This window comes from Drosophila pseudoobscura, chromosome 4 (assembly GCF_009870125.1).
Source record: "Drosophila pseudoobscura strain MV-25-SWS-2005 chromosome 4, UCI_Dpse_MV25, whole genome shotgun sequence".
Taxonomy (NCBI): Eukaryota; Metazoa; Arthropoda; class Insecta; order Diptera; family Drosophilidae; genus Drosophila; species Drosophila pseudoobscura.
Window position 1 is genome coordinate 2,838,461 of NC_046681.1, and position 24,907 is coordinate 2,863,367.

Here is a 24,907-nt window from a genome sequence, read left to right on the forward strand (position 1 = left end):
AAAATGCTTGGTGTGATTTTTATGCACAACTTGATCAGGGATGACATAGACAGCCCTGATCTGTTGAGCCGCATTAACTTCACGATTCCTATTATCGAATTATTCCTTGCATGAACCGTATAGGGTCTTATGCTCGAATTATAATTCACTGTACCATATTATATCCATCATTAATTTTCTTCCTCTTATTAAATTACTAATCCTTACAAACCTTTCTAGTAATTAGTAATTGTAGTGGTATTTGTATTTTGAATGCCTAGGCCTAGGTCTCTTAGTAACATTAATGATAATTTTCCTCGAATATTAGTCTAACAGCTATTTTTACTGCATGCTCGCGTAACAGCCTTCTGCTGGTTTTAGACGGGCCACTTGACGGTGCAGTAATTGCATCGCCTCTTGCAAGATGCAGTCATTGCATGTCAACGTCCAAGAAAAAAATTGCTAGCAGCCAAGGCCAAACCAACTTCTATAAAGAGCAGAATATAACATAAATGGATTGATTTATCAAAGCCAATTAAAAAGCCATATCACAAACATAAAATTGTTGAAATTTTGATAATTCCGACCAGCTGCTTAGAAAACCCTCACTGTTCCTCCAGGATGTGCTCAGGGGGCGAAGCGTATTACTAGTACATGCATTCTTTACCAGAATACCATTAACATTTAAAGTATCGAATTGTCGTCATACAAATTGTCCGTCTGGTACTCTTTTTCGTTCACGAATTTTTCATCGCAGAAATGTCCTTTTTCAGCGCAATAATGTCTCTACATTCTTTCCTTCCTTCAATAAACTTACGTTGCATTCCATACTCACTTACGTTTTCTGTATTAACTTTTTGTTCAAACCTTAATTTAGCCAATCTTGTAGAAAATTGAATCATCAATCGGATAAAATTATGTGTTCAGAACTGAAGGGTCTATCTAGCTAATAATATTAAATCGAATATCAAAATCGAGAAATATGATTTCCAATCATGGGCAGAGAACGATTAGCCATTGTCCACCAGTGGGTATTAGAATACTCTCCACGAAAATTATGAATCTTAAATAATTTTAACGCAGTTTAGGTGAAAAATATAGTGGTCTTTCTTATGCAAAGATAAAGAAGAGTTATTATTATTAGTATTATTTTCCGCGGATTAACTAGAACTGTTATCATCTTTAAATAAAGGGGGTTTAAGTGGGCTAAGTTCGTTTTTTCATTAGTATATTTACGCTATATTTTGAAAATGAGCGGTATATTTGTGAGGTTCAAACGGTATATTTGATATCACTGATATCTACAGAGTACCATCCCTAGTCCGCGGACACTTGGTGCACATGTATATTTGTTGAAATGTGTGGAATTTTTTGTGCAATTAATCAGAATACAGCTGGCTGTCTTGATCTAACTGATACACTGAAAACTGTCTTAAATAACCGTGGCCCAGATGTGCAGGATGAGCTACGGCTGGATAACATTCTACTCTCCGGTAGTGTCTTGTGGCAACAAGGAGAGAGTATACAAAAACAGCCCGTAATCGAAGGGGATTGTGTATTGTTGTTTAATGGAGATTTGTATAACTTGGAAAAACCAGACTCAATGGCAGACACATTTTGGTTAGCTAAGAAGTTGTCTGATTGCCACTGTGATGAAGAGATACTTTCTGTGCTCAAGGTGTTGGAGGGACCATATTGTTTGATAATATATAACCGGCGTGAGGAAATGCTTTACTTTTGCCGGGATGCTCTGGGAAGAAATTCATTGATTATAGAGCATAATCAGCAAGAATTGCATTTACTGAGCACCTCATTTTACTCGGATATCGATCAGTTATCAACACTTGAATTGCCTCCGTTGGGACTGTACAAATTAAAAATTGATAACTTGAGCAGCTGTGTACTATATCCATGGCAGCCCCTGAATGCATATACACATCAGCAACTCATCACGCTTGATTTGGCAATGGGCTGGAAAACGATAATCAAACGTACAATATCACCAGATTGGTTGTTAAAAAGCAAACTGGATTTCGGCTATGACTTTTACAAAGTTCCATATGTCGAAAACCATGAAACACTTTATGAAAACCTGCTTAGTACTCCTCAAGTCCAATCAGCATTAGCAACATTTAATAAATTACTTCAAAGTTCTGTAGCATCACGAGTTCAAACGGCCCCTTTTTGCCGTAATTGCTTAAAGATTGGCCAAAACACTAGCATATGTACACACGCGAAAGTGTGTATCCTTTTTTCTGGTGGCATCGATTGCACTGTCTTAGCCATCCTGGCTGATAGATATGTACCAGATGGAGAGCCGATAGAACTTATTAATGTGGCGTTTGAAAGAATAACTGCTCCAAATACAGCTGATACACAGGAATATTGGAATGTTCCTGACCGCAAGACTGCGTTACAATCATACAATGAGCTAAAACGTATCTGTCCCAAGCGGTTCTGGATCCTGATAGAAGTCAATGTGACACGCCAGGAGTTACAGCTTCAACTCTCACAACATATCCGTCATCTTATATATCCGCTGCAGACTGTTTTGGATGAGAGTCTAGGCTGTGCGTTTTGGTTCGCTACCCATACTGTACTATCATCTGCCAGAGTTGCTCTCATAGGTAGTGGTGCCGATGAGTTGTTCGGAGGATATACTCGCCACCGAAACGCTTATAGACATTGTCTGGGCGACGAAATAGAGCGTCAGCTTGTTGTACAGAATGAACTTGAGAAGGATTGGCAGAGAATACCTGCTCGAAATTTGGCGAGAGATGATCGAGTTATTGCGGATAATGGGAAAACAGCACGTGCACCTTTCATTGAAGAGAATGTAGTTCGGTTTGTTCGGTCTCTAATGCCGAAACAGAAATGTTGCTATAGCTTCCCTGAAGGGGTCGGTGATAAATTGCTGTTAAGACTGTATGGATACCAATTGGGTCTGCGGGACGCGGTACTGCTGAAAAAGCGAGCTATTCAATTTGGTTCACGAATTGCTGACAAAAAGCAGCACGCAGCACAGAATTCTATTTTCTTAAAGTTCAATCTTGCTAATTCGTTGGAAAATACCTGTTGAAATAAAAACGAACTTCACAAATTGCACCAGAGTTACATCTATGTTTATTTATTTTCAGTCGCTTGGAGCTACGATGTTTACACATTCGGGGCTATTTACATACATATGTAGAAACAAACGGAGGCACTTTGCTATGTCGATTTAGCACGGATGTTGATTAATAATATAATCGGTTTCTCATCCGATCAAAGACCTGTCTGATATGTAGGAACATAATACCCCCGTATTAACCCCTCAATTTGTTTATTTATATACATATTTATTTGCTAATGAATTTCGGGGAAGACTTATTATCTATCGCACCTCATAATGATCAGCAGGTGTTACCTTCAGGACCCACAGGGAACGCGTTGGACGCACAGCCCTCCGGATCATCTCGACAAAACGTGTTATTGTTACTGTCATTTATGTCAATGGAAGAAAAGCTTTCAAGCATTGATGGATTGGGCAGGCTGTGGTAAAGTCCTTTGTTTTTACTTTCAAGACCAAAATGAAGTTGTAACTGATGACGAATACTCTCTTTTTCATTTGCACGATTGCGTTGAAAATCTTCCTCCACTCTAAAATGAGAATGATTAGAAAATGATTTATAAAATATAAGACAATTACCTTTTTAAAGCTTCAACCTCGCTTCTGTGAATATTTTCAGTATCGACATCTCTTGTTGATCTATCTGAATACAACTTCTCCAATAAGCGGACTGGATTATGAAATGTAAATCGCTGATGAAACCTATCAGCTAATTTTACATTCGTTTCAGTTGCACTCTGAAATTATACTCTTTATTTTGAGGAATTTTCATTTTTTTTTTTTTTATACCGTAATTGGATATATTGGAGTTCTATCTTGCAGGTTTTCAGGTACGTGGCGTTGTCGGCTTTGGAAATGACGACTGGGTTTTGTTTTGCAAGTTTCTAGTTCACCTCTGGAGCTATTGTAAGCGGGCTTGTCGTTGTTTCCGGGCAAATACATTACGTGCTTTCCCCCAGCTAGTGTTTTTAGTGATTGTTGTTCAATAACAGGCAATTCCTGGCTATTATTTGTATCCTTAATTCTATTCAAGCCAACTCCATTTTTGCCGACATTTTTATGCAGCATCCAGTTCTCGAAGCCATCAATTTTTGTTGTAGAAATACCCGTAGTCGGAATATTTGAGATGGAAGCCTGACAACCCGGCCGTTTGCTGAAAAAAAATTCAGGCTTTCTCTTCCGAAGGCTTTTGTAAATGCATACCTATAAAAAAGGATCCAATTAATTAATGTTGAATCGTTTGTATATCTTAGAATACTAAACTGACATCATTTGACTTTAAATTATCAAGCTTCCGCGCATGTTGTAAGTGACCATCTCTAGGCAGGGAAAGACTAAAGGTGTGGAGGGGTGATACCGAATTATGGGAAGATATTTTTGACTTGCTACCGTAGAATAATAAAGCTTCTCCCTCACATTTAGAGCGATAGTCGTCCGAGCTCGAGTCTGAATCTGTGACGAGATTCCCCGCTGTATCATCAATTTGATCGCACAGGTCCTGTTCAGGCGTCCATGCATTTTGCAACTTGTTTATTTTGCGCACATGTCTTATTTCGTAAATAATGCTCGGTTGAATTGGTAACTCGTTTTTTTCCGTTTTTTGGTAACCATTTGGATCTGATATATTAATTTCTCTATCAATCTGAACGTCATCATCAAGAAGAGTGCGCCAAGCTAACGCCGGGCTAAAGGACGGCGTATCAAGTTGGCGACGTGGCAAAGTAGGACGGATGCAAAGCCGCAAGCCGTTATCATCAACGCTGTCCTCTTGACTTGTTGACTTTTTATACTCAATATCGTAATTTGGAACGAAAAGCAGCGATGTACCTTCATTTGAATTCAAGTTTTTCTCGGTATTATGAGCAGTTGGGATAGAGACGATATTCTTCCCGGTAGAATCTGGCTGAAGTCCATAAATTGGTTGCATAATTTTGTTTTCTTGAGAATCTTGCCGAGTCTCTGTGATAGTGTTGACATCCATGCCGAAATAAAATGTTCGCCTGTGTTTTTGAGCTTCTGTATCTTTTTTATTCGGAGCAGGATTCATGGATGATTCTTTACTTGAATGGTTATTGTGTTTGTAATGCGTTTTCTTTTCTCCAGTGCTTTCTGTGTTAACATTAGCCTCCTTTGCATTTTTGCTTCTTATTATAATCGCGTCTGAACTTTTTTCACGCCTGTAAGCCAATTTCGACTGATTTATGGGTACATTTGGCCTGCAATTTCCACCAACAGAGTTTCGCTCCGCACTTTTCCTCTTAAATGATAAATTTGAACCTTTATTTACTGTAGGTAGTCGATCTGTATTTTTCGAAAAATGAGTTTGTCTGCCCTGTTCATTTGTAATCCTCACACTTGTAGAGATATCTTTTTCCGCTGTTTCTGGATGAACGGCTGGTACAATAATTATTGATTCGGTAGGCACTTCTGGAGCCCTACGTTTTTTAGTATACTTGTTCTTTTTCTCCGATCTAGCTATGGATTGATTCGTCGCAGTTTCTTTATTATTTTTGTTCACGAGTTCCGGTTCTGAATATGTGTGGCGTTGCATTTGGGTCAAATTCGATTTTGTATTTGATACTAAATTGTCTTTTTTGTAATTAGCTTTAACATGATGAAGCGTTTGTGAACGGGTAAACTCTGTCTGCAATGAATGATTTGTAGATCCGGCTATGAAGGTCCGCGATCGTTGCATTGGCGCATTCGTTGGGCATGAAATAGGGTTTTCACTCAGCCTTCGACCGCTGATCGTACCTCCGGAATTGAGTATTGCTCCATTTGTAGTGGCTCGTAAGTGAAGGCTCTTGTCAATCCGTGGAAGTACTTTAAATTGGACATTTTCATCTGTTTTATACTTTATTACCTTCTGACTGTTTGACGTCGGAAACGACCTCCGCCATTGCTGGCTGTACCCTTTCTGTGGAGTAGGACTCGACCTTATATCAGGCTTTGAATAGTCGTAATGACGATGTGAGCTTTGCCGAAATTGTTGTGAGAGATTTTTAGCATGTGGGCTGGGGTCCGTATTTTGTCTCTGGATGTTTAATTGATGGGAGCTGCCAGAATTGCCCATTTTAATGTGCCTACAAAATATAAGTACGAAAATATGTTTTTAGTTACTTGTTGACCTTATGTGTTGTATTTTGTGTTTACGCTGTATGTTCAACTTATAGGTGTAAGAAACGCCCTACTATACTATTCGTTCCGATGTTCCGAGCTACTCAATCATCCCAAAAAATCCCAAAAACCAGCTAAATACAAATGCTTTTGGATATATGTATGTATGTATGTAGCTGGTTTCTTATCAAGTACCTAGTGTGTAAATATGTATATTGGTGTTATACCATAAGTGTTTCACACTTAAGGTCAACAACATTTTATTGAATCCTATTTTAATACATGACAAGCCAAGAGTTTTTTTGGCCTCATCTTTATTTTCATCCGTATCATTCACGAGTGCGTACATATGTAAACAAACATATACATACATACATGCTTAGTAGTTGATCTTTAGAGAAAGTAGGCTATACGCATGTATGTATTTACAGATATGTACATACATATGTTGACACGAACTGAAAACTTCGGTTTCATTAACTATGAATATCTAATGTATAATAATGTGTATAATTGCAAATAATTTAGTCATTTTGACGCAATCTTTTGATCAAGAAAACGAAACTACATACACATGCACATGCGAATAAGAAGACTTGTGTAAACATACATACATACATACACAACAGAATGTTGGAAATGGTTACATTCTGTGCCAAGTCAACAACACAAATAGTTCCAGTTCGGGACATTACTCACAAATTTAAAAATATATTGTAAATGGAAAGACTCACAAAAATCTTTCTCATGAACTACATATGTATGTATATGCACAACTTTCTTTTCATTTTCACCAAAAGTTTTTATTGCAAGATTCGCTGAAGCCGCATTTTTGTTTTGTATTAGAATATACACCAGACTGCATTCCATATTGGATTTTTGTAAAATTTATTGTCGAAATAATAGCAAGTGGTTAGCTGGGAAATAAATACAAAGTAAATAAAATGGGAAATTTTTTTACGTTTTGTTTGGAACGACCGCCAGTGACCGCACTCGCGCATGCGCTTTCACAACACGTTGATCTCGTTTGATCAAAGCTCAGCGCTCCACTGTTATTAGGAGTGAAAAGCTTTTTTTCTCTAAGAAATACCAAGTTTTTTTCGAATAAGATATCATTTCAGTTGATTTTACCAATTGAAACAATTGTTTTCAAAATTGAATGTTAAGCTAAAAAATAGTTATGTCAGCTTTTTATGATCGATTTTTCATTAAAAACTTAAAAACGCACTAATAACTGTCAATTACTGGTTTCCGCTATTAATGGTTCTGATTTGGAATTTATTAAATTGTTATCTTCTTCTTTTATATATGTACATTTGTAAATAAAAATATTAATTTGGTTTATTTAGATTTCAAAAACTCGCAGTTCTGCACCGATTGAGTTAAATATTGAAAAAATATATGTATGTCGACAATAAATCGTTAATTTCACTGTATATACATACATATGTACACATTTTCATCAACCTAACATCAACCGCAACAATAACCTAGCACCATCACAGTCGTTAATTTTAAGTTTTAATATTTTGTCACCGCTGTATAAATAAATAAATAAATTTTCAAAATATATATAAATACATAAATAATTATAACATAAATAGATAAATTCAAAGGGCATCGCATTTTGTTGAGTGTCATACTTGCGCATCAAATTTTAAATCATTCGTCCGTTTCTCTCTTTCTGATGCGAATGAAAAGAATGAATGAAGTTGCACGTGGCACCTGGAATTAGCAAATACAGGATATACAAAACAACAGTTCTTCTGATATTGCGGGGAAAACTTCTAAGAAACATTTCATAATTCTCCAAAAATTATAAGTTAAGGGTATGTGAGCCCAGAAAGCGGCAATGAAATATAAATGCCAGCAATTCTTAAAACGTAAAATACACGAAGATTACGAGAGAATACCCATAAATTAAAGTACGCTGGAACATCAAGACAAAACATCAACATAAAAGGAAAAAATTAAAAAAAACATCCCTTTAGTACCAGGCAACTAGTTCCGCACTGGTTCCGCACTAGCTACCATTCTCACCTCCCTGGTTCCAGATCGATTACCCGCAATGTATTTCAGCGGAGAATTTAACCACTAACCATACAGTATATAGATGTGCCAGTTCATACAACGAAAGCGTCAGACACTGGCTAGCGCGTTCAGTACCCCAGAGTGACGTCATCATGAGAGTGTTCTTTGCATGTGTTAGTACACACGCAATATGTTTGGGGACAAAAATATATATTTTTTTGACTCTGGGGTTCCAAAACTAGTAGCCCAGCGTGTGACAAATTCTTGTATGAACTGGCACATCTACATATATACTGTATGGTTAGTGGTACTCGTCTACAAAACAAGCCTTTTTATCGTTTCCGTTGTTCTTGCACGCTACGACTTTTTTCGGTTCTGATTACTCGTCTTATTCTACTTGATATTACATGTCTTACATTACAATTGTCTGTCCGTGAGTAAACACTTCGAAAACAGATTAAATATCTGCCATCTCTTATACCGGTCGGTATGAAATATTCGATATATTTATATATCAACAGTGCAGCAGATGATCTACAAAAATATTTATTACGCAATAGGTTGGACTTAAGTTTGTCTACATAGCTAGTCTCATTCAAATTTGAAAAAATGAGAGTTTCTAAAGCAGCGCGCTCCTGTTTTAATACATTACGGTTAAAAATGAGACCGCCTTCAATGACCCGGTCACATTTTACGTATTATCCCACAGCTGCGGGATCTGGCAATGCGAAAAAAATGAATATGTTTAGCGCAATAAATAATGCCATGGATTTGGCTCTTCAAGAAGACAGCACGGCATTGCTGTTTGGAGAGGATGTGGGCTTTGGTGGAGTTTTCCGGTATTGAAAAAAAATGTTCAGCAGTTTTTTGTACCTACATATATCTAAATATTTTTGTATCCAACAGTTGTTCTGTCAACCTGAGAGATAAATACGGAAAGGATCGAGTTTTTAATTCACCATTGTGTGAGCAGGGAATCGCAGGGTATTATAATATAAGATAATTTCAATTGTACTTACATATATTTCAAAACAAGACATTAATATGTCATATTTTTCAGTTTTGCAATCGGTGTAGCTAACGCTGGGGCTACTGCAATAGCTGAAATTCAATTTGCGGATTATATATTTCCAAGTTTTGACCAGATCGTGAATGAAGCCGCTAAATATAGATATCGAAGCGGCGGCCTTTTCGACTGCGGTTCATTAACCTTTCGGGTTCCGTGCGGAGCTGTGGGTCATGGAGCACTCTACCATTCCCAAAGTCCTGAAGCATACTTTGCTCACACGCCAGGTCTTCGCGTTGTGGTAACTATATAAACTGTAGCTTACAACAAGGAAAACTAAAACTGGAAGTATATAAATGATTTAAAATAGGTTCCACGTGGACCGATTAAGGCAAAGGGTCTGCTGTTAGCCTGCATTCGCGACCCAAATCCCTGCATAGTTTTTGAACCAAAAACATTGTATCGTGCAGCTGTTGAGGAAGTGCCTACAGAATATTACACCTCTGAGCTAGGCCAAGCGGATATTTTACGGAATGGAAAAGACGTGACACTTATTGGCTGGGGTACACAGGTCCATGTTCTTTTAGAAGTATGTCCCAATATATGTACATGGTTATTTCATTTTCTTCGGATTGTTTAATTAAATTGTTCTTTAGGTTGCAGAGTTGGCAAAAGAAAGACATAATATTGACTGTGAAGTTATAGACTTAGTGTCAGTTTTGCCTTGGGACACTAATACCATTTGTAACGTAAGCAAGAAACAGTATTGTTTTAAAACTTTTCATCAATATGTATTTTAGTCTGCAAGAAAAACCGGCCGTGTTGTAATCGCACATGAAGCTCCGTTTACCCAAGGATTTGGCTCTGAGATAGCTGCATACATTCAAGACAAGTGTTTTTTGAACCTTGAAGCGCCAGTTAAGAGAGTGACCGGATGGGATACCCCATTTCCACACGTTTTTGAGCCTTTTTATCTGCCAGACAAGCTGCGTTGCCTGGTAGCTGTAAAAGACATTGTCAACTATTAAAGCTTCAGAAGCTTCAACAACATTTCAATCGAAACGGATGCATTTATTTACCCTTATTTTTTACTGTAATTGCTATGTAACAACATGTCTGCCTCACATGTGACAAATAAAATGTTTGTTTTTAAAATGTATTGGAGCTGCCCAGCATTTTTTAAAGATATTTAAAGTTCCAAAAACCGCGATTTCTGTACCGAGTTAAATAATTGGGTTTCTTTAAAACTTTTTAATGTTTAGTTATGCTTGCATTTTAGAGCTGAATGTTATAGATAGGCTAGATAACACTTATTATTAGTAACAAGAAAGACAATCTGGCATAAATTCAAAAATTTAATGGAAACAAAGTCTTTTTTGAATGATACGTAATCTTAATGCAGCAGCCCTTCAAATCCAGATCTTCGATCTGCTACGAGTTGGTACTCAAACAGCGGGAAACTTTTTCTTGTGTTTGTTAGCTGGAAAATGTAAATTTAAAGAAAAAGGGAATGTACAAAATGCATCAGAAAGGCCAGAGTATGTAGAATGTCTATATGAAAAAAGACTGTTAGTTTTGTTTGTGCCTTGCAGAATTGGAGAAAACTTATTGCCTGTCTATTGAGGTCCACAACATTTTTCGTGCCATCTTGTGCCACTTACTAACTATTTTAAATTAATGTTAAAATTATATATTTACTAATGTGTGTTAAATTAACTGCGAACCTTTTGCGACCGTCATACCTTCATGGGTATTTTCATTTTTTAGGTTATGCTGAATTTTCTAAGAAACCCTGCTCAATATTTGGATATACGAGTATATCAATAAAAATGCTTCCACTGTTGTGAGCTTGATATTTAAGCAACTGCAGACATAAACTTAACTCAAGCACGGCACGGAGAAAAACGATGAAACATGTAAGTAAAAATAATGATTTATCAGAAATTTAAATCGCAGGAGCTGGCACAAAAAGCTGCAGAAATAAGCAAAATTTAAGGAGATGCATTTATAATGTGTAACGAACCTAAAAGGTTTCGATACAATCCGTACCCCGACTTATAATGAGAGCATCGCACCACACCCCGCAACCAACGCCCCCCTCCGCAAGCAACCACCGATCAACACGCGCCAACTCCATAACGATGACCAAAGACATCAGGTCACGGGAACTTTCCCCACTCCAGGCGAAGCCATCGGCCGAGTGCGGTCTTCCGGGTTCATCGACGGAGGAAAGTCGACGCCGCGAAAATCTGCGACGATCACCAAGAACGGCAAAGTGCCCCCCGACGCGGAAGTGCATTTGTCAATCCCGCAGACCCAGCAATACGGGCCTATAAAAAGACGGCGACGAGAACCAAAGAGCAACTTACGCGGAGACCCGGTCCGGAGTACAGACGCGGTACCCGGAATTCACGAGAAGACATCCGCGACCAATTAAAATAAGTTCATTTAAACTGCTAAGAAGTACAATAAAGTGTCGAATTATCAAAGTAAAAACACCCGATTGCGTAAGTTCACTCCAATTAGTCGAGGCACGAGTCCGAGTCCACGCAGCTGTTTCGTATGCACGACGAGCGACGCCCATTCTAGCCCCGATCCACCTCTCTACGATAGGCCGCCCCCGACGCCGCCCTTAAGGTTCCATCCATTTCTACAAATTTCTTGTGGATTGACCCCTGGACGGGACTGAGCTTACCTCAGCCTGAAATAAGTCTATCACAAATGAATATTGTCTTAAATAGGCATTAACAGAAGAAATCACGATAATAATATACATATAACCCAACAAAAAAACAACTAATACAAATTACACTTTACATGGGCGGTAAAGGTGGGTTAAAAGTGATCTCAAACAGCTTTGTTTTTAATTAAATGAAAAATCGGAATACCAATGATTGAACGCATAATTAAAGAAAAGTCAGACGTCATAAAGCGTATGGAGGATCTCTCCTCAACTCAACTGACACTCATGTTGTTAATGTGACGGAACTTACCCATTACCAGTGCCATGAATTTCAAGTCTTTCCGGATCTGGCTGGACTGTAATCCAGGAGGAGTCAACGGGAATAAGACTTTAATCGCAATTGGACCCACTACAGAGTAGGGTTCGGAAACATACGAGAGAGCTTCTTCCTGGTATTGGAAAAAATTCATTTCAGATTTTAGTGGAACAACGCGCTAATGCTCGCTATATATGAACATATAAATACAAATTTGTACAAAAACAGAAAAAAATTGTACATGAAAATAGAAACAAAAGTTTTTTATGAAATGTATATGAAAATATAAATACAACTTTGTATGAAAATAGAAACAAAAAGTTATATTAAAATAGAAACAAATATTTAAAAAAAAATATATAAGTATTTTTTAAGAAAATACGTTGCTCCAAAGCTGTTCCGGGCGCCGGAACCTAAGCGAACCGTCCCGGAGTCCCCACAGCGCGTCAATCGTCCTGGTCCGCAAAAAGGACGGGAGATGGCGCATGTGTGTAGATTATCGGCAGCTAAACGAGCGTTCTATCCCGGACGCGTACCCGCTACCCAGGATCAACTACATATTAGAGCGACATATCATCACGACCCTAGACCTGAAAAACGGGTATTGGCAGATACCACCAATGGCCCGCGATAGCCGTGAAGCCACGGCATTCACGATACCCGGCCGAGGATTATACCAATGGAAAGTAATGCCTTTCGGTTTACATTCCGCGGGAGCCACGTTTCAACGGACCCTCGACGCCGTTATCGGCGCAGACATGGAACCATTCGCGTTCGCATATCTCGACGACATCGTCATCGTCGGGAAAAGCTTCCAGCAACACCTGAACAACGTGAAAGAAGTTTTCGCACGACTGCGGAAGGCAAACCTACGGGTCAACACGGACAAGTGTGCCTTCTTCCAACGCCGGATAAAATACCTTGGCCACATGATCAGCGAAGAAGGTATCCACACTGCCGGGTGGTACCGCAGATTTGTCCCAAACTTTGCCACCATAGTCCAACCAATGTCACTGCTGCTGAAGAAAGGGAAAGCATGGACATGGGGCCAAGAACAACAAGGCGCCTTCGACGAGCTGAAAACACTGCTCACCACCGCACCGGTACTCGCCTGCCCAGACTTTAGCGTCAAATTTTCCCTGCAGACGGACGCAAGCAACCTTGGAGTAGGCGCGGTCCTCCCCCAAGAGATCGAAGGGAAAGAGCGGGTCATCGCATACGTCAGTCGACGCCTCAACAAGGCAGAAGAAAACTACTCGGCACCGACAAGGAATGCCTCGCCGTCATCTGGGCGATCCGAAAACTGCGATGCTATCTCGACGGCTACCGATTCGACGTCATAACCGATCATCTCGCACTAAAGTGGCTGAATACCCTCGAGAGCCCTTACGGTAGCGTAGCAAGATGGGAGCTCGAACTACAGCAATACCAATACGACGTGCATTATCGGGCCGGCAACCAGAACGTAGTCGCGGACGCACTGTCAAGACAACCATTGGAGCATCGAGGAAGACGACACAGCATGCACCTGGCTGAAACAAAGGATCCAACAAGTCCAAGACGAACCCCAGAAGTACCAGGACTACACGCACGAAAATGGGCATCTATACCGCTATCTAGGACACGGAGACGACGACGACGACCACATACCGTGGAAACTATGCGTGCCTAAAAACGGCCGGACGAGAGTACTCCGCGAATGCCATGACGAACCAACGGCAGGACACCTTGGCTTCCGGAAAACCATCCTGAGGGCAACACAACGATACTACTGGCCAGGACTACACCGAGACGTGCGACGTGCAGGGCTGCGTAAGCTGTCAGAAGTTCAAAGCCACGCAGCGCAAGGCCGTGGGCAGAATGCTCACACGTAAAGCCAAAGAACCCTACGCCATCCTGTGTGCCGACTTCGTCGGACCATTACCACAGTTCAAGCACGGGAACACCATCTTACTGGTATTCTTCGACACTTTCTCCAAGTGGGTGGAACTGGTACCCCTCAAGAAAGCGACAACAGCAAACCTCGAACGAGCCTTCAGAGAACGAATACTGTGCAGCTTCGGCGTGCCAAAACTATTCGTCTGCGACAACGGAACCCAGTTCACCAGCCGATCGTTTGGAGCATTCATGCGAAGCGCAGGCGTAGAGCTGCAACACACAGCCCCGTATTGCTCCCAAGAAAACCCGACGGAGAGAGCCAACCGGACTGTGAAAACGATGATCGCCCAGTTCGTCCACGACCACCAGAATACATGGGACGAGCTCCTACCCGAGATGACATTGGCGATCAACTCCAGCGTCTCCGAGACGACCGGATTCAGCCCGCCTTCCACCTGCACGGAAGAGAGCCGCGACTCCCCGGCGCCCTCTACGACGAAGTCTCGCCCGGGACAGGGAGTACGACAGAGGCGGCCACCAGCAAAGCGACGAGGCTGAAAGGAGTATTCGCCGAGCATTAGCTATATATGAACATCTAAATACAAATTTGTACAAAAACAGAAAAAAAAATTATACATGAAAATAGAAACCAAAGTTATTTATGAAATGTATATGAAAATATAAATACAACTTTGTATGAAAATAGAAACAAAAAGTTATATTAAAATAGAAACAAATATTTAAAAAAAAAATATATAAGTACAAATTTTTATGAAAATACGTTGCTCCAACCACAACAGAATACTAAGTGAAACCTTTGAATGAAAGGGATTTCCGTTTTAGATCAAGATCGTGAGCTTTACGACTTTTTTCTACTCAGATTCAATTCAAAAAATGTTCAACATAATGTGGTAAGATGAATTTTCATTACGGTTGTGGAGATAATGTTTTTTATCCCCAATCGGCCGACTAATTATTTCAATTAAATAAAACTCGGCGCAGAAATAAAATTGCGATATGTTCTTTAATGCGTGACATCCAAATTGCAAGTGTGGCTTGCCTGCCCTTTACATTGCCGCTCCGATCGCTAAGCGCAGCTTCGATCGGCCGACGTCGGTAGGCAGACGCAAAGCGGAGATAGCGAAGAGCGAGCTGGCAGAGAGCGTTTAGCAGGGCAAGCAAGCGCAAAGCTTTAACAAACAAATGAGTGACATAGACATAAGTAACAAACAAAATAAGCGGCTGAGGGCCAAGAATTAGGTGCTATTTGGCAAGCAGCTAATCGGCTGGGTTCTGCTCCGAACAACGGTTGTTTATGATTTTTCTTTGTTTTAGATAGTATTTTAATGTTTCCGCTGAATATTTTTTTTGTTTGACGGATAACATTTTTCCTTGTCTGAACATGTAAACATGACTTCAGCTGAACTCGAAGTGCTGTTACGGAGCACCTTTTAGCACGGAGTGTGCTGCAGCGTTGCCAAACGATGTTCAACGATGCTTATATTACAGGTCTATAGTTAACATTGTGATGTAATAATATACCATGTATTCAAAAAGTATAGTGGTGTCAAAGAGCTGGCTCCAAGCTGTCTTCAAATTTTCTTGAAAAGCCAAAACAAAGAGCTCAAAAGCTATCCGTTCATTCTAGAACTAGGAGCACGTATGAGATTTTTTACAGCGCGCTGCCGAAAAATACCCTTTACCTTTGTTCAGGCCAGCAGCAAATAATTGCCAAGCACTGTGCCAACAACGTGCGCTCCGGTCCCAAGTCGCGCTCTCGCGCGTTTGGAGGATCGCTCGGGAGATTTTACGATCCACTACTCACCGCAGCATCAAACTTAGAGAATTAGACTTAGAGTTAGTACGCTTCCACCCCCGATTCAAACGGCCGATCTACCGCGCGACTACATATACACAGCGACATATATCTACCACGAAACACAAAGATCTTTTATATTTCTTGCGACGGCTACTAGGAGGTTCACTGGATCATAAACTTCGTCATTGGAATTTGTATATTGCTATGATACTGAAAACACTTGCCTTCCAATATCATTTTCTTATTTCGTTTATATTTTATATAGTAAAAATGGATCTGTGTACCACCCAGAAGGGAGCGTTCGGGCGTTGCAAAGTATATATATTCTTGACCAACATCAAGAGCCGATATGTCTGCATATCCGTCTCCCAGTAGGCGAAACGACCGATCTGGCGAATTACTTACATCTCATCTGATGACGCGTCGATGTTAGCGTCATTACCCCCGATGACATAGGCGATGACCCGCCATACGCTGAACTGTTGACTTCAATATGGAGAGGTCCTAGGGCATACTCGATGGCATTGTCATCTAGCAGTGCATGCATTTCATAAGCTATGACTTTAGCATGCCTTTTATAAGCAAATTTTTTAGAAAAAAAAGAAATAGATTTATAAATAATTAACTTCACGAAAGAGAAATACTTGTATACTTGTAAGTTAGTAAGTGGACTTCTCTAAAGGTAACAGTGCCCAAGTTAATACTGTGGGTGGGTTTAAACCTAAATGTTGTTTGTCGTAGATACCGCAAATATTTATCGCGTACTACCCAACTTTGGAAGTATTGTGCAGAGCGATAAAATAGTGTACCTGCTCGAAGGCCAGGACAAAGACCTCAGGGTAATCGACTTACGTGTCCGTTTTCTTTACAGGGCAGAGGGTGGCATACAGATTGCCCATTGTAAATTTGGCGGGGATCTACCGAAGATGTGGTATCCTTCGGAAGCACTCGGTAAAGGAATGAGCTGGAGTGCGACGAAATAATAGCCCCAAATTCTTCCACACGCCAACTTTTTTTTATCCCGATACTCAAAATATTTGATTTGTGTTGAAAGTGGATGTGTGTTACGTCCAGAAGGAAGCGTTTCCGACCCCATAAAGTTTATTTAATCTTGATCAGTGCTAGTGCTCTAAGATAATAAGAGCTAGAGCAACCAAATTTTGTATCCTCCTGTGATATCGAACCTTCACAAGTATTTTTCAAAATTTCGCCCTACCCCCGCAAATGACGAAAATCTGTGGCATACATAATTTTAAAGATACGGGATAATTAAAGATAAAAATCATAGAGAAGGACCATATCTACCAGATGCCGAGACTGGATCAGATCAATTTGCAGTGGCTACGCAGCGCCCGTTCTGAGTACACGTTCTGATTGATTTTCTGTCTCTCTCGCACGCACTCTGTTTCGTTCAATGTTAGCGTCGCCTGGCGGAGGAAGTAAGTACATAAGTAAGTGACTAAGTATCGAGTATAAATCTAGAGTTGCGGCCGTAGCAGCAACTCACAACGTTTAACCTCTTTTTATTTATACGGTATTTTATTTATTGAATCTTCTCTCTTGGAGACTAACGATAAATAGGCAAATCTTAATCTAAAATATTTATTACTTAATTACAATTAATTATTTAGATAACGGCCCTAACTATTTTTGCTGGGAGTCGTAGTCGTGTATATCTAGTATGCCAAGTTAAACACTGCGCAAGTCTATTAGGATGGGCCAGAAGTTTGACCTGAAATTTTGCTTTCCCTTGGTCGATTTCATCTTGAACAGATCCTACATTTTGTTATGATCCGCCTCTTTGCCACCCTGGCCTATCGTTCCCAGCTAACTCACGGGGGAGTCAGGGGTGTTTCCGACCCGATTAGCCAGGGGACGGATTGAACAAACAGGAGTGCGGATACCAAATTTGGTTACTCTAGCGTTAATAGTCTCTGAGATTTGTGGATGCCCCAGATTTGCATCCTTTGCGGGGGCGGAAGGGGGTGTGGCGAAATTTTGAAACAAACTCGTCTCGGTCCGATATATTAGGAGTGTGGATACCAAATTTGGTTGCTCTAGCTTTTATAGTCTCTGAGATCTAGGCGCTAATGTTTTACTCTAAGCAAAGCCGGCTATCCTACGTGTGTGTTAGAGAGAGACAGGGCGAGAAAAAAAAATTAAATTGTTTTCTTGATGCTGGCTATAATAATAATACGATCCAATTCAGATCCGGAGTCTAAAAGATATCGTCATTCTCTACGATTCTGCGTTTTTGGTTTTCTCGTATCTTTAAAATTTTGGATGCCACAGATTTTCGCCCTTTGTGGGGGCGGGAGTGGGCGGGGCAAAGTTTTGAAATATTTTTGTAGCAGTGACAAATCACAGAAGTCTGGATCCAAAACATCGTTGCTCTAGCTCTTATAGTATTCGAGCATTAGGCGCTGAAGGGGACGGACAGACGGACGGACGGACGGACAGACGGACAGACAGACATGGCTCAATCGACGCGGCTATTGATGCTGATCAAGAATATATATACTTTATGGGGTCGGAAACGATTCCTTCTGGACGTTACACACATCCACTTTTACCACAAATCTAATATACCCCAATACTCATTTTGAGTATCGGGTATAAAAACTATGTCTTACCAGAACGTGATCGAGTAAGCTGCCGTTGTACGTAGTCTTCGAGATCCTCCTCTTCCTTTCTACTTATGAGGCAATTCAAAACTAACAAAAATAGTCCAAGTCCAAGGGAAAATAATCCTGTGCAAGTCACCTTATTCCACCACGCAGAGCTGGAGCCTGAAACAATCCGTAAAGCTCAACATATACTCGTATCCGAATATTTTGAAAATATATGTATGTATGAGTGAGTATATTACTTACTAAACACATTCCAGGACATTGTTTCATCTGGAATAATTCCTGCCCCGATAAGAAAAACTCCAAAAACAATGAACACAATACCAATATGAAGCATTCCAATACTGGTGACAACCTATTACATAAAGAAATGCATTATACTTGTGTTATTAAAACATTACTTTCTAAAAATCAACCTGGCTGTCAAGCATTCCTGGTCCAGGCTTGGCCGCATGATGGTGATGATATTTGCGTCTCACAGACCCACTGGGTGAATGGAATGTTTCGCCACTCTCGGAGCTTTGAGTGCTATACCTCCGTTCTCGAGCTCTTTTCTGTTCATCTCTTCTTTTACGCTGGCGCTTAATAGCCATAGCAGAATATATTCCAACCGAATGCATATTCGTCCTACAAATCGGGTAATGTTTCAAATATTTGTATTTTACTCTTAGATGTCATTTTTTCAATTGGGAGCAAAGTGTAATAGCCTTCGTTCTTGTGTCGGTGGCACGTTTCGACAAATAGAATGGTTAAATACGGAGAGGTAAAAGTTGAACAGTTGAAAAGGAATTGTCTGAGCGGGGCTTACCGACGAGCGGCTTGAAAGCCGAACTGCAGCTGCGGTTGGAAGCTGCAATGGAGAGAGCAGGCCTCAACGTCGACAAGAAAATCTATAAAAACACAGGAGCAATTCAGCGTTTGGATGAAGAGATCAAGCAAGAGATCACACGTCTTGATAAGAAAATTCGACAAGTGGAACATCGTCTCGAAGATCGGCTCGAGGACCGATTCCGTCGATTGGAGTTGGGTGTTCCTGTCAACAACATGACAGGACAACAACCGAAATTCAGTACACCTATTTTTGGGGGCACAACAACATTTTGCGTTTTCATGACGCGATTCGAGATGTCAGCATCGAAGAATAATTTGATGGAAGTTGACCGCGCGGCCTCTTTGGCGCTTCCTTTGAAGGGTCTTGCTGCTGATCTGCTACAATCGATTCCCGACGCAGATAGATTAAATTACGAGGCTGTGAAGCGTGCCCTGGAGCGTAGATATGGAGGTGACCACAGGCGGGAAGTTCCCTTGGAGCTGAAGGGCAGGAAATAACCTTACCGCGAGAAACATATAGCGACTCCCACGCCTGGCTTACAATGATGCTCAAGAGGTGTCAAGAGGTATTTAACGGAAGATGCTTCATTTGCAACCAAGCGGGTCATATGTCGCTATATACAAAAAGAACGAGATTCTGGCCCATGGAGCGGAAATCATCGCAGGAACAAAGGCATATACAAAAGTTGAAACCAGAGACTTCCAGACAGATTTCTTAAACTAAAACAAGCCGGTACAGAGGGCAAGGGCTGACTCATACTACGAACTGTCCCACAATTCTCGTTTCCTAGTTGCAGCGAAACTCGAATGACGTCATGGATAGAACCGAGCTGTTACTAACTTTGAACACAGGTGCATCTCATTCTATAATAAAGAGAGGTATTGTTAAAGGAAATGTGGAGCCAAGTGGTCAGCTATAGCAGCGCCACGATGAGCTCAATCAAACGAAGGAGGCCATTGAGAAGCAAGAACAGCAACTGCAGCAAGTGGAGCATTAGTTTTCTGAAGTTAGGCAATTGGCGGATCAGGTTTCAGGCTTAAACAAGAGCAAAGTCTGTCCGAACTAGAGGGCTGCCGAGCCACAGTCCCAGATACAAAAGGATCTTCAGCTAAGCGAAGGCTAAGGCTGAAGCTGGAAAAGCAGTCCGAAGCAAACGAAATCCTGCTGACGAACTTCGCATTACTGGGAAAAAGCCACGAATCGACCATTAGGCAAATGGAGCTGGAACTGCAAGTTCCAATCACAGTCGGACAGAAGTAAAGAGACCTTATAGACGGTCGAAGACGAGCTGAAGTGACTGCAGGAGCAGTTGGCAGAGTCCGATGAGGAGGGCAGCATACAGCTGAATGTTCAAACAAGAAAAACTGAGGAAGCTCTCGTCTCCAGCCAGGCGGATATAGAGTCGAAGAACAGGATGCTGGAAACCACAAATGCGGCGCTGGAGAAGATCAACAAGGACTATGCGGAAACTCGAGCAGAAGCCTCCCAGTTGGAGGAACGTCTCCAGAAAATCTAAGAGCAGCTCCAATCCAAGCTGCAGGCAGAAAGAACTTCGTCGAGCATCCTTCATATCAAGATGACTAAATTCAGCGAATAAATGGCCAGCAGCCTGGTGGGTCTAACCATTAAGACCGATGCCTGGGGCCAAAAGATGCTGCAGAAGGACCGCGAGATGCGGGATCTGTGCCATCAGCTGCACTCCAGTCAAGAAGTTCTGGCCAAGCTGAAAGCGGAATCAGAGCCACGGCAAGGAGCGTTGAACGAGTCAGTCAAGAATCTGAAGAAGGAACTAGTCAAGATCCAGGTGGACCAATAGCAGTTGAGCTGCGGTACCAAGGAGACCATCAGGGAGCTGAAAGACCGCCTAGAAATCACCAACACGGATCTCCAGCACAAGGAGAAAATGGCACTAGAAGATGCACAAAAGATCAGCTATCTAAAGACACTGGTGGAGGTCTACTGACATAGACAGCCCTGATCTGTTCAGCCGCATAAACTTCACGATTCCTATTAGACTGACTATAAATTTTATACCGTTGTTCCTTCCACTTTGTAGATAGAATTATTCTTTGCATGAATCGTTTAGGGTCTTATGCTCGGATTATAACTCCCTTTACCATATTATATCCAACACTAATTCTCTTCCTCTTATTAAATTACTAATCCTTACACACCTTTCTATTAATTAGTAATTGTAGTGGTATTTGTATTTTGATTGCATGCTTAGTTTCTTAGTAAGTTTAGCGCTAATTTTCCTCGAATGTTCGGCTGGGCACCGTGCGTCATGCGGCAGCGCCCCTCGGTCGGTTGGGCGGGAGGGGGGCTGCGTTTTGCCTGGGATCCGCGCGTAACAGCCTTCAGCTGGTTTCACACGGGCCACTTGACGGTGCAGTAACTGCATCGCCTCTTGAAAGATGGAGTCATTGCATGTCAACGTCCAAAGATAATGGTATCGAATTGAGTTGTGGGTACTCTTTTTCTTATAGGAAGCTATCTATCACCTTAAGCAGACAGCTTACCCTTTACTGCTAAGCTACTTTGAGTGTGAGAGACTGAGTAAAAAGATAACGTTCCAAGGCAGCGGAGTTATCCACAGAAATTGATTTCTTCGTTATATTTATGCGTTGGCAAATTTCCCGTATTTCCCAAACAGTATTTTGCTCCTGTAGATATTTCAAAACGTTTAGACAGAGATATTTCATAAAAAATGGAAAATTAAATTTCAACAAAAAAGTAAAAAAAATAAAATTGCATTCTAAATAAACAATTTACAACTGCGATACAATTATGATACATAAACAGAAGCTTCTTTTAAAAAGATACATTTTCTTTGAATTTTTATTATCTCTGTAATTCTGCCTTTTCGGAGATTGGCTAAGCATTAATTGTCCGGATTATCAAGATTATAATGTTGTTGATTATTGGAGACGAAATTAACCCGACGAAATAAGTATAACCAAAGACTATAAAATACCAAGATGTTGCATGAGCGACCAAAAAGCTGTTCTATGGCGGGTCCTAACATTAGAACCCAAAAGGCACGAGGGAGCGCGCGGGGTTTCAATTCCCTTTTCGCCTGTACTTCGTCTCTACCGCGACCCCGCTGCCCATCGGTTTCGTCTGTTCGGCAATTCTGGACTCTCGAGCCTCAGCACCGTCGAAGCGGTGGTCGCGGATCGCCGATGTCTTTGGAGCGGCACAGTGGGACCTTTGGCCGTCTCAGCTTGCTAAATTTGTTAGTGAATATGAGTTCAATAAATATTTGCACACTGAAAAAATGTTAAACTTTGAGTGCTTATATCTTCTAAACTAAAACTATCTTGAAAATTCGATTGGAAAATTCGCTATTAGATGCGTACATTAAATTTATCTAAAGCACTCATACAATTTTTTTTTACTATTTCCGCCCCACTGTGCCGCGCCAAAGACATCAGCGACCACGCTGCCCTACGGTTTCGGCAAGCAGACGATTCATATTTGGTTTTTGTATTCTTTCTCTCGAGACACACCGACTCGACGCTGACCGAGGCATTGACGAAGCCGAGTAGCATTTCGGAGGCGAAGGTAGCGTAAAAGAGAATTGAAGTAATAGCCCCGCGCGCCCGTACCATGAAGCGTCAAACGAAAATTGAAAAATAATTTGTTCCTCATGCAACATCTTGGTATTGTATAGTCTTTGGTATAACAGTGGTATAATTTATTAAATTAACATTATTGGTGCCTATCATTTCAATTTGACAATAGTGTGCAAATAACAATAACAAAACTTACGATTAAATACTTTACAAAGAGAAAAAAGTTAATATTGGAATATATGTATGCATTAATGACTTCATTATTAAAAAATTCTCTAAGAGCCAGCGTCTGCATCGTGATGTGCACGTGAAAACTCGTGTTGGGGAAGAGATGTTTCACTATTTATCCCGCTTTTGTTTACTACAAAAAAAATCATAAGACATACTTCATTAATATCAGGATAGTTTAAGAATTTAATGTAAAGAATGATTACAATAAAAATTTTTCCTGGTTTTTTTTAGTCGGCATGTTTTTGTCTTTTTTTCAATCAAATTATTTAATGGAAAAAGCATTATTGTTGTGATAAATAACTGTTCCATTACTTTCTAGCCATTGCGATTCCTAGTCCCAAAATGCCGCCCAGCACAAGGGCAGCTCCTCCAGCAACCGCCATCCCCTTTGCAATTTCCTTATCGCTCTGTTTTTTAATGTATTCCTGCGAAGCATTATTACCAGGTTAAATTTAAACATTGGTTCCTTAAGTATGTATTGTATTCATTCACCTCTAGAGAGCGCACTTGATCGTTTGATTCAATCTCCAGGAAGGCTTTGCAATACTTTAAGCCTTCAGTATAATTTTTAATACGAGCGTTTCCGAACGCTAGGTAATAAATATAATCACGCCTTCCGTCAGGATGCGTTCGTGCCAGCTCTTCCAGTATCATAATACCCTATATACATATATAGCAAAAATGTACATTTTTAACTCGCCTTTTGTAAAATATATCTCATTCTATGAGTCACCTTTCTTATGTCGTTCGTATAACGACTACGCACCAGACAAAATGCATATCTGAAAAGTTTTAAAGAAAAGAGAAATGTTTTAGTATGAAAATTTTGTTGCCAAAATGTCAAATATCAGGGCACGTACTCAAACTTTGTCTCGGAAGTTACTTCTCCGTCCAACTCGAGCTCATGGTGATATTTTTTTTCAAACCTCTGTAATAAGGAAGTACTGCAATAAACGTTAAACAAAATGGTATAACCGCACCTCCAAATCTTCTTGTGGTACTACATCATTTAATAGCTCGTCCATTTTTTTTTTGTTTGAAAACAAAGAAAATTTTTCACGAAAATTGTTAGTTGTTAAGGGTTGTAGTGTGACCACCCGCGGACCTTTCGGTGAAATATACCATTTGAAAATACCGATGAAAAAACCATTTTCATTTCCCAAAAATACCATTAAAAAATTTTGTATAAAAAAAACATAAAAAATGAATTATACATTTATGTATATGTGTATTATGCGCTACGTAGCGACCGAAAATTAATTTGTTAATTTTGCAATCTATTGTATGTTTTTAATTTTCCCATATCTTAAAAATTATGTATGCCACAGATTTTCGTCGTTTGCGGGGAGGAAGGGGGTAGGTCGAAATTTTGAATTACACTTGTAACAGTGAGATCGAACAGAAGTGTGGGTACCAAATTTGGTGACTCTAGCTTAATAGTCTTTGAGATCTGTGGATGGTACAGATTTCCGTCCCTTGCGGCGGCTGAAGGAGGTGGGGTAAATTTTGAAATACACTTGTGCAGATTCGATATCACAGGAGTGTGGATACCAAATTTGGTTGCTTTAGCTCTTATAGTCACTTGGATCTAGGCGCTCACTTTTAGCGATACGCAAAGTCGACCATGATAAGTGTGTGTTAGAGAGAGACAGAGCGAGAGAGAATGAAACTGTTTCTTTCATTCTGGCTATAATATTGGTA

At 40.4% G+C, this 24,907-nt stretch overlaps 5 protein-coding genes across 12 annotated transcripts; 2 read left to right on the forward strand and 3 right to left on the reverse strand.

The window, feature by feature from the left end:
- The first annotated feature begins 1,263 nt into the window (after positions 1-1,263).
- LOC6899750 (asparagine synthetase domain-containing protein CG17486) lies at positions 1,264-3,089 on the forward strand. The gene has a single exon (XM_002135750.3). It carries the CDS (start codon positions 1,337-1,339, stop codon positions 3,056-3,058), a length of 1,722 nt encoding a protein of 573 aa, XP_002135786.2. The 5' UTR covers positions 1,264-1,336; the 3' UTR covers positions 3,059-3,089.
- A 195-nt stretch (positions 3,090-3,284) lies between these two features.
- On the reverse strand, positions 3,285-8,214 carry LOC26532077 (uncharacterized). Of its 7 annotated transcripts, XM_033379542.1 has the most exons (6): positions 8,119-8,214; positions 7,849-7,930; positions 4,356-6,171; positions 3,878-4,291; positions 3,668-3,825; positions 3,285-3,618 (listed from the first exon to the last, which is right to left on the reverse strand). In XM_033379542.1, the coding sequence occupies exons 2-6, from the start codon at positions 7,854-7,856 to the stop codon at positions 3,372-3,374; spliced, it is 2,643 nt and encodes an 880-aa protein (XP_033235433.1). In that variant the 5' UTR covers positions 7,857-7,930; positions 8,119-8,214; the 3' UTR covers positions 3,285-3,371. The 7 variants fall into 7 exon arrangements, with proteins under 7 accessions (XP_033235433.1, XP_033235437.1, XP_015044242.2 ...); XM_033379546.1 differs by lacking the exons at positions 7,849-7,930; positions 8,119-8,214 and adding an exon at positions 7,167-7,282 and having other exon boundaries at positions 4,505-6,171; XM_015188756.2 differs by lacking the exons at positions 7,849-7,930; positions 8,119-8,214 and adding an exon at positions 7,167-7,282.
- A 275-nt stretch (positions 8,215-8,489) lies between these two features.
- Positions 8,490-10,401, forward strand: BckdhB (Branched chain keto acid dehydrogenase E1 subunit beta). Of its 2 annotated transcripts, XM_002135751.3 has the most exons (6): positions 8,760-9,075; positions 9,143-9,220; positions 9,297-9,543; positions 9,613-9,831; positions 9,899-9,991; positions 10,043-10,401. In XM_002135751.3, the coding sequence occupies exons 1-6, from the start codon at positions 8,846-8,848 to the stop codon at positions 10,268-10,270; spliced, it is 1,095 nt and encodes a 364-aa protein (XP_002135787.2). In that variant the 5' UTR covers positions 8,760-8,845; the 3' UTR covers positions 10,271-10,401. The 2 variants fall into 2 exon arrangements, with proteins under 2 accessions (XP_015044244.1, XP_002135787.2); XM_015188758.2 differs by lacking the exons at positions 8,760-9,075; positions 9,143-9,220 and adding an exon at positions 8,490-8,536 and having other exon boundaries at positions 10,043-10,397.
- An 8,139-nt stretch (positions 10,402-18,540) lies between these two features.
- Positions 18,541-19,203, reverse strand: LOC117184005 (uncharacterized). Its single transcript, XM_033379855.1, has 3 exons — positions 18,985-19,203; positions 18,812-18,923; positions 18,541-18,727 (listed from the first exon to the last, which is right to left on the reverse strand). Exons 1-3 carry the CDS (start codon positions 19,186-19,188, stop codon positions 18,561-18,563), a joined length of 483 nt encoding a protein of 160 aa, XP_033235746.1. The 5' UTR covers positions 19,189-19,203; the 3' UTR covers positions 18,541-18,560.
- A 3,893-nt stretch (positions 19,204-23,096) lies between these two features.
- Fis1 (fission 1 protein) lies at positions 23,097-24,336 on the reverse strand. Its single transcript, XM_001352236.3, has 6 exons — positions 24,187-24,336; positions 24,067-24,134; positions 23,940-23,988; positions 23,699-23,866; positions 23,519-23,631; positions 23,097-23,336 (listed from the first exon to the last, which is right to left on the reverse strand). Exons 1-6 carry the CDS (start codon positions 24,229-24,231, stop codon positions 23,315-23,317), a joined length of 465 nt encoding a protein of 154 aa, XP_001352272.3. The 5' UTR covers positions 24,232-24,336; the 3' UTR covers positions 23,097-23,314.
- Between the last annotated feature and the right edge of the window lie 571 nt (positions 24,337-24,907).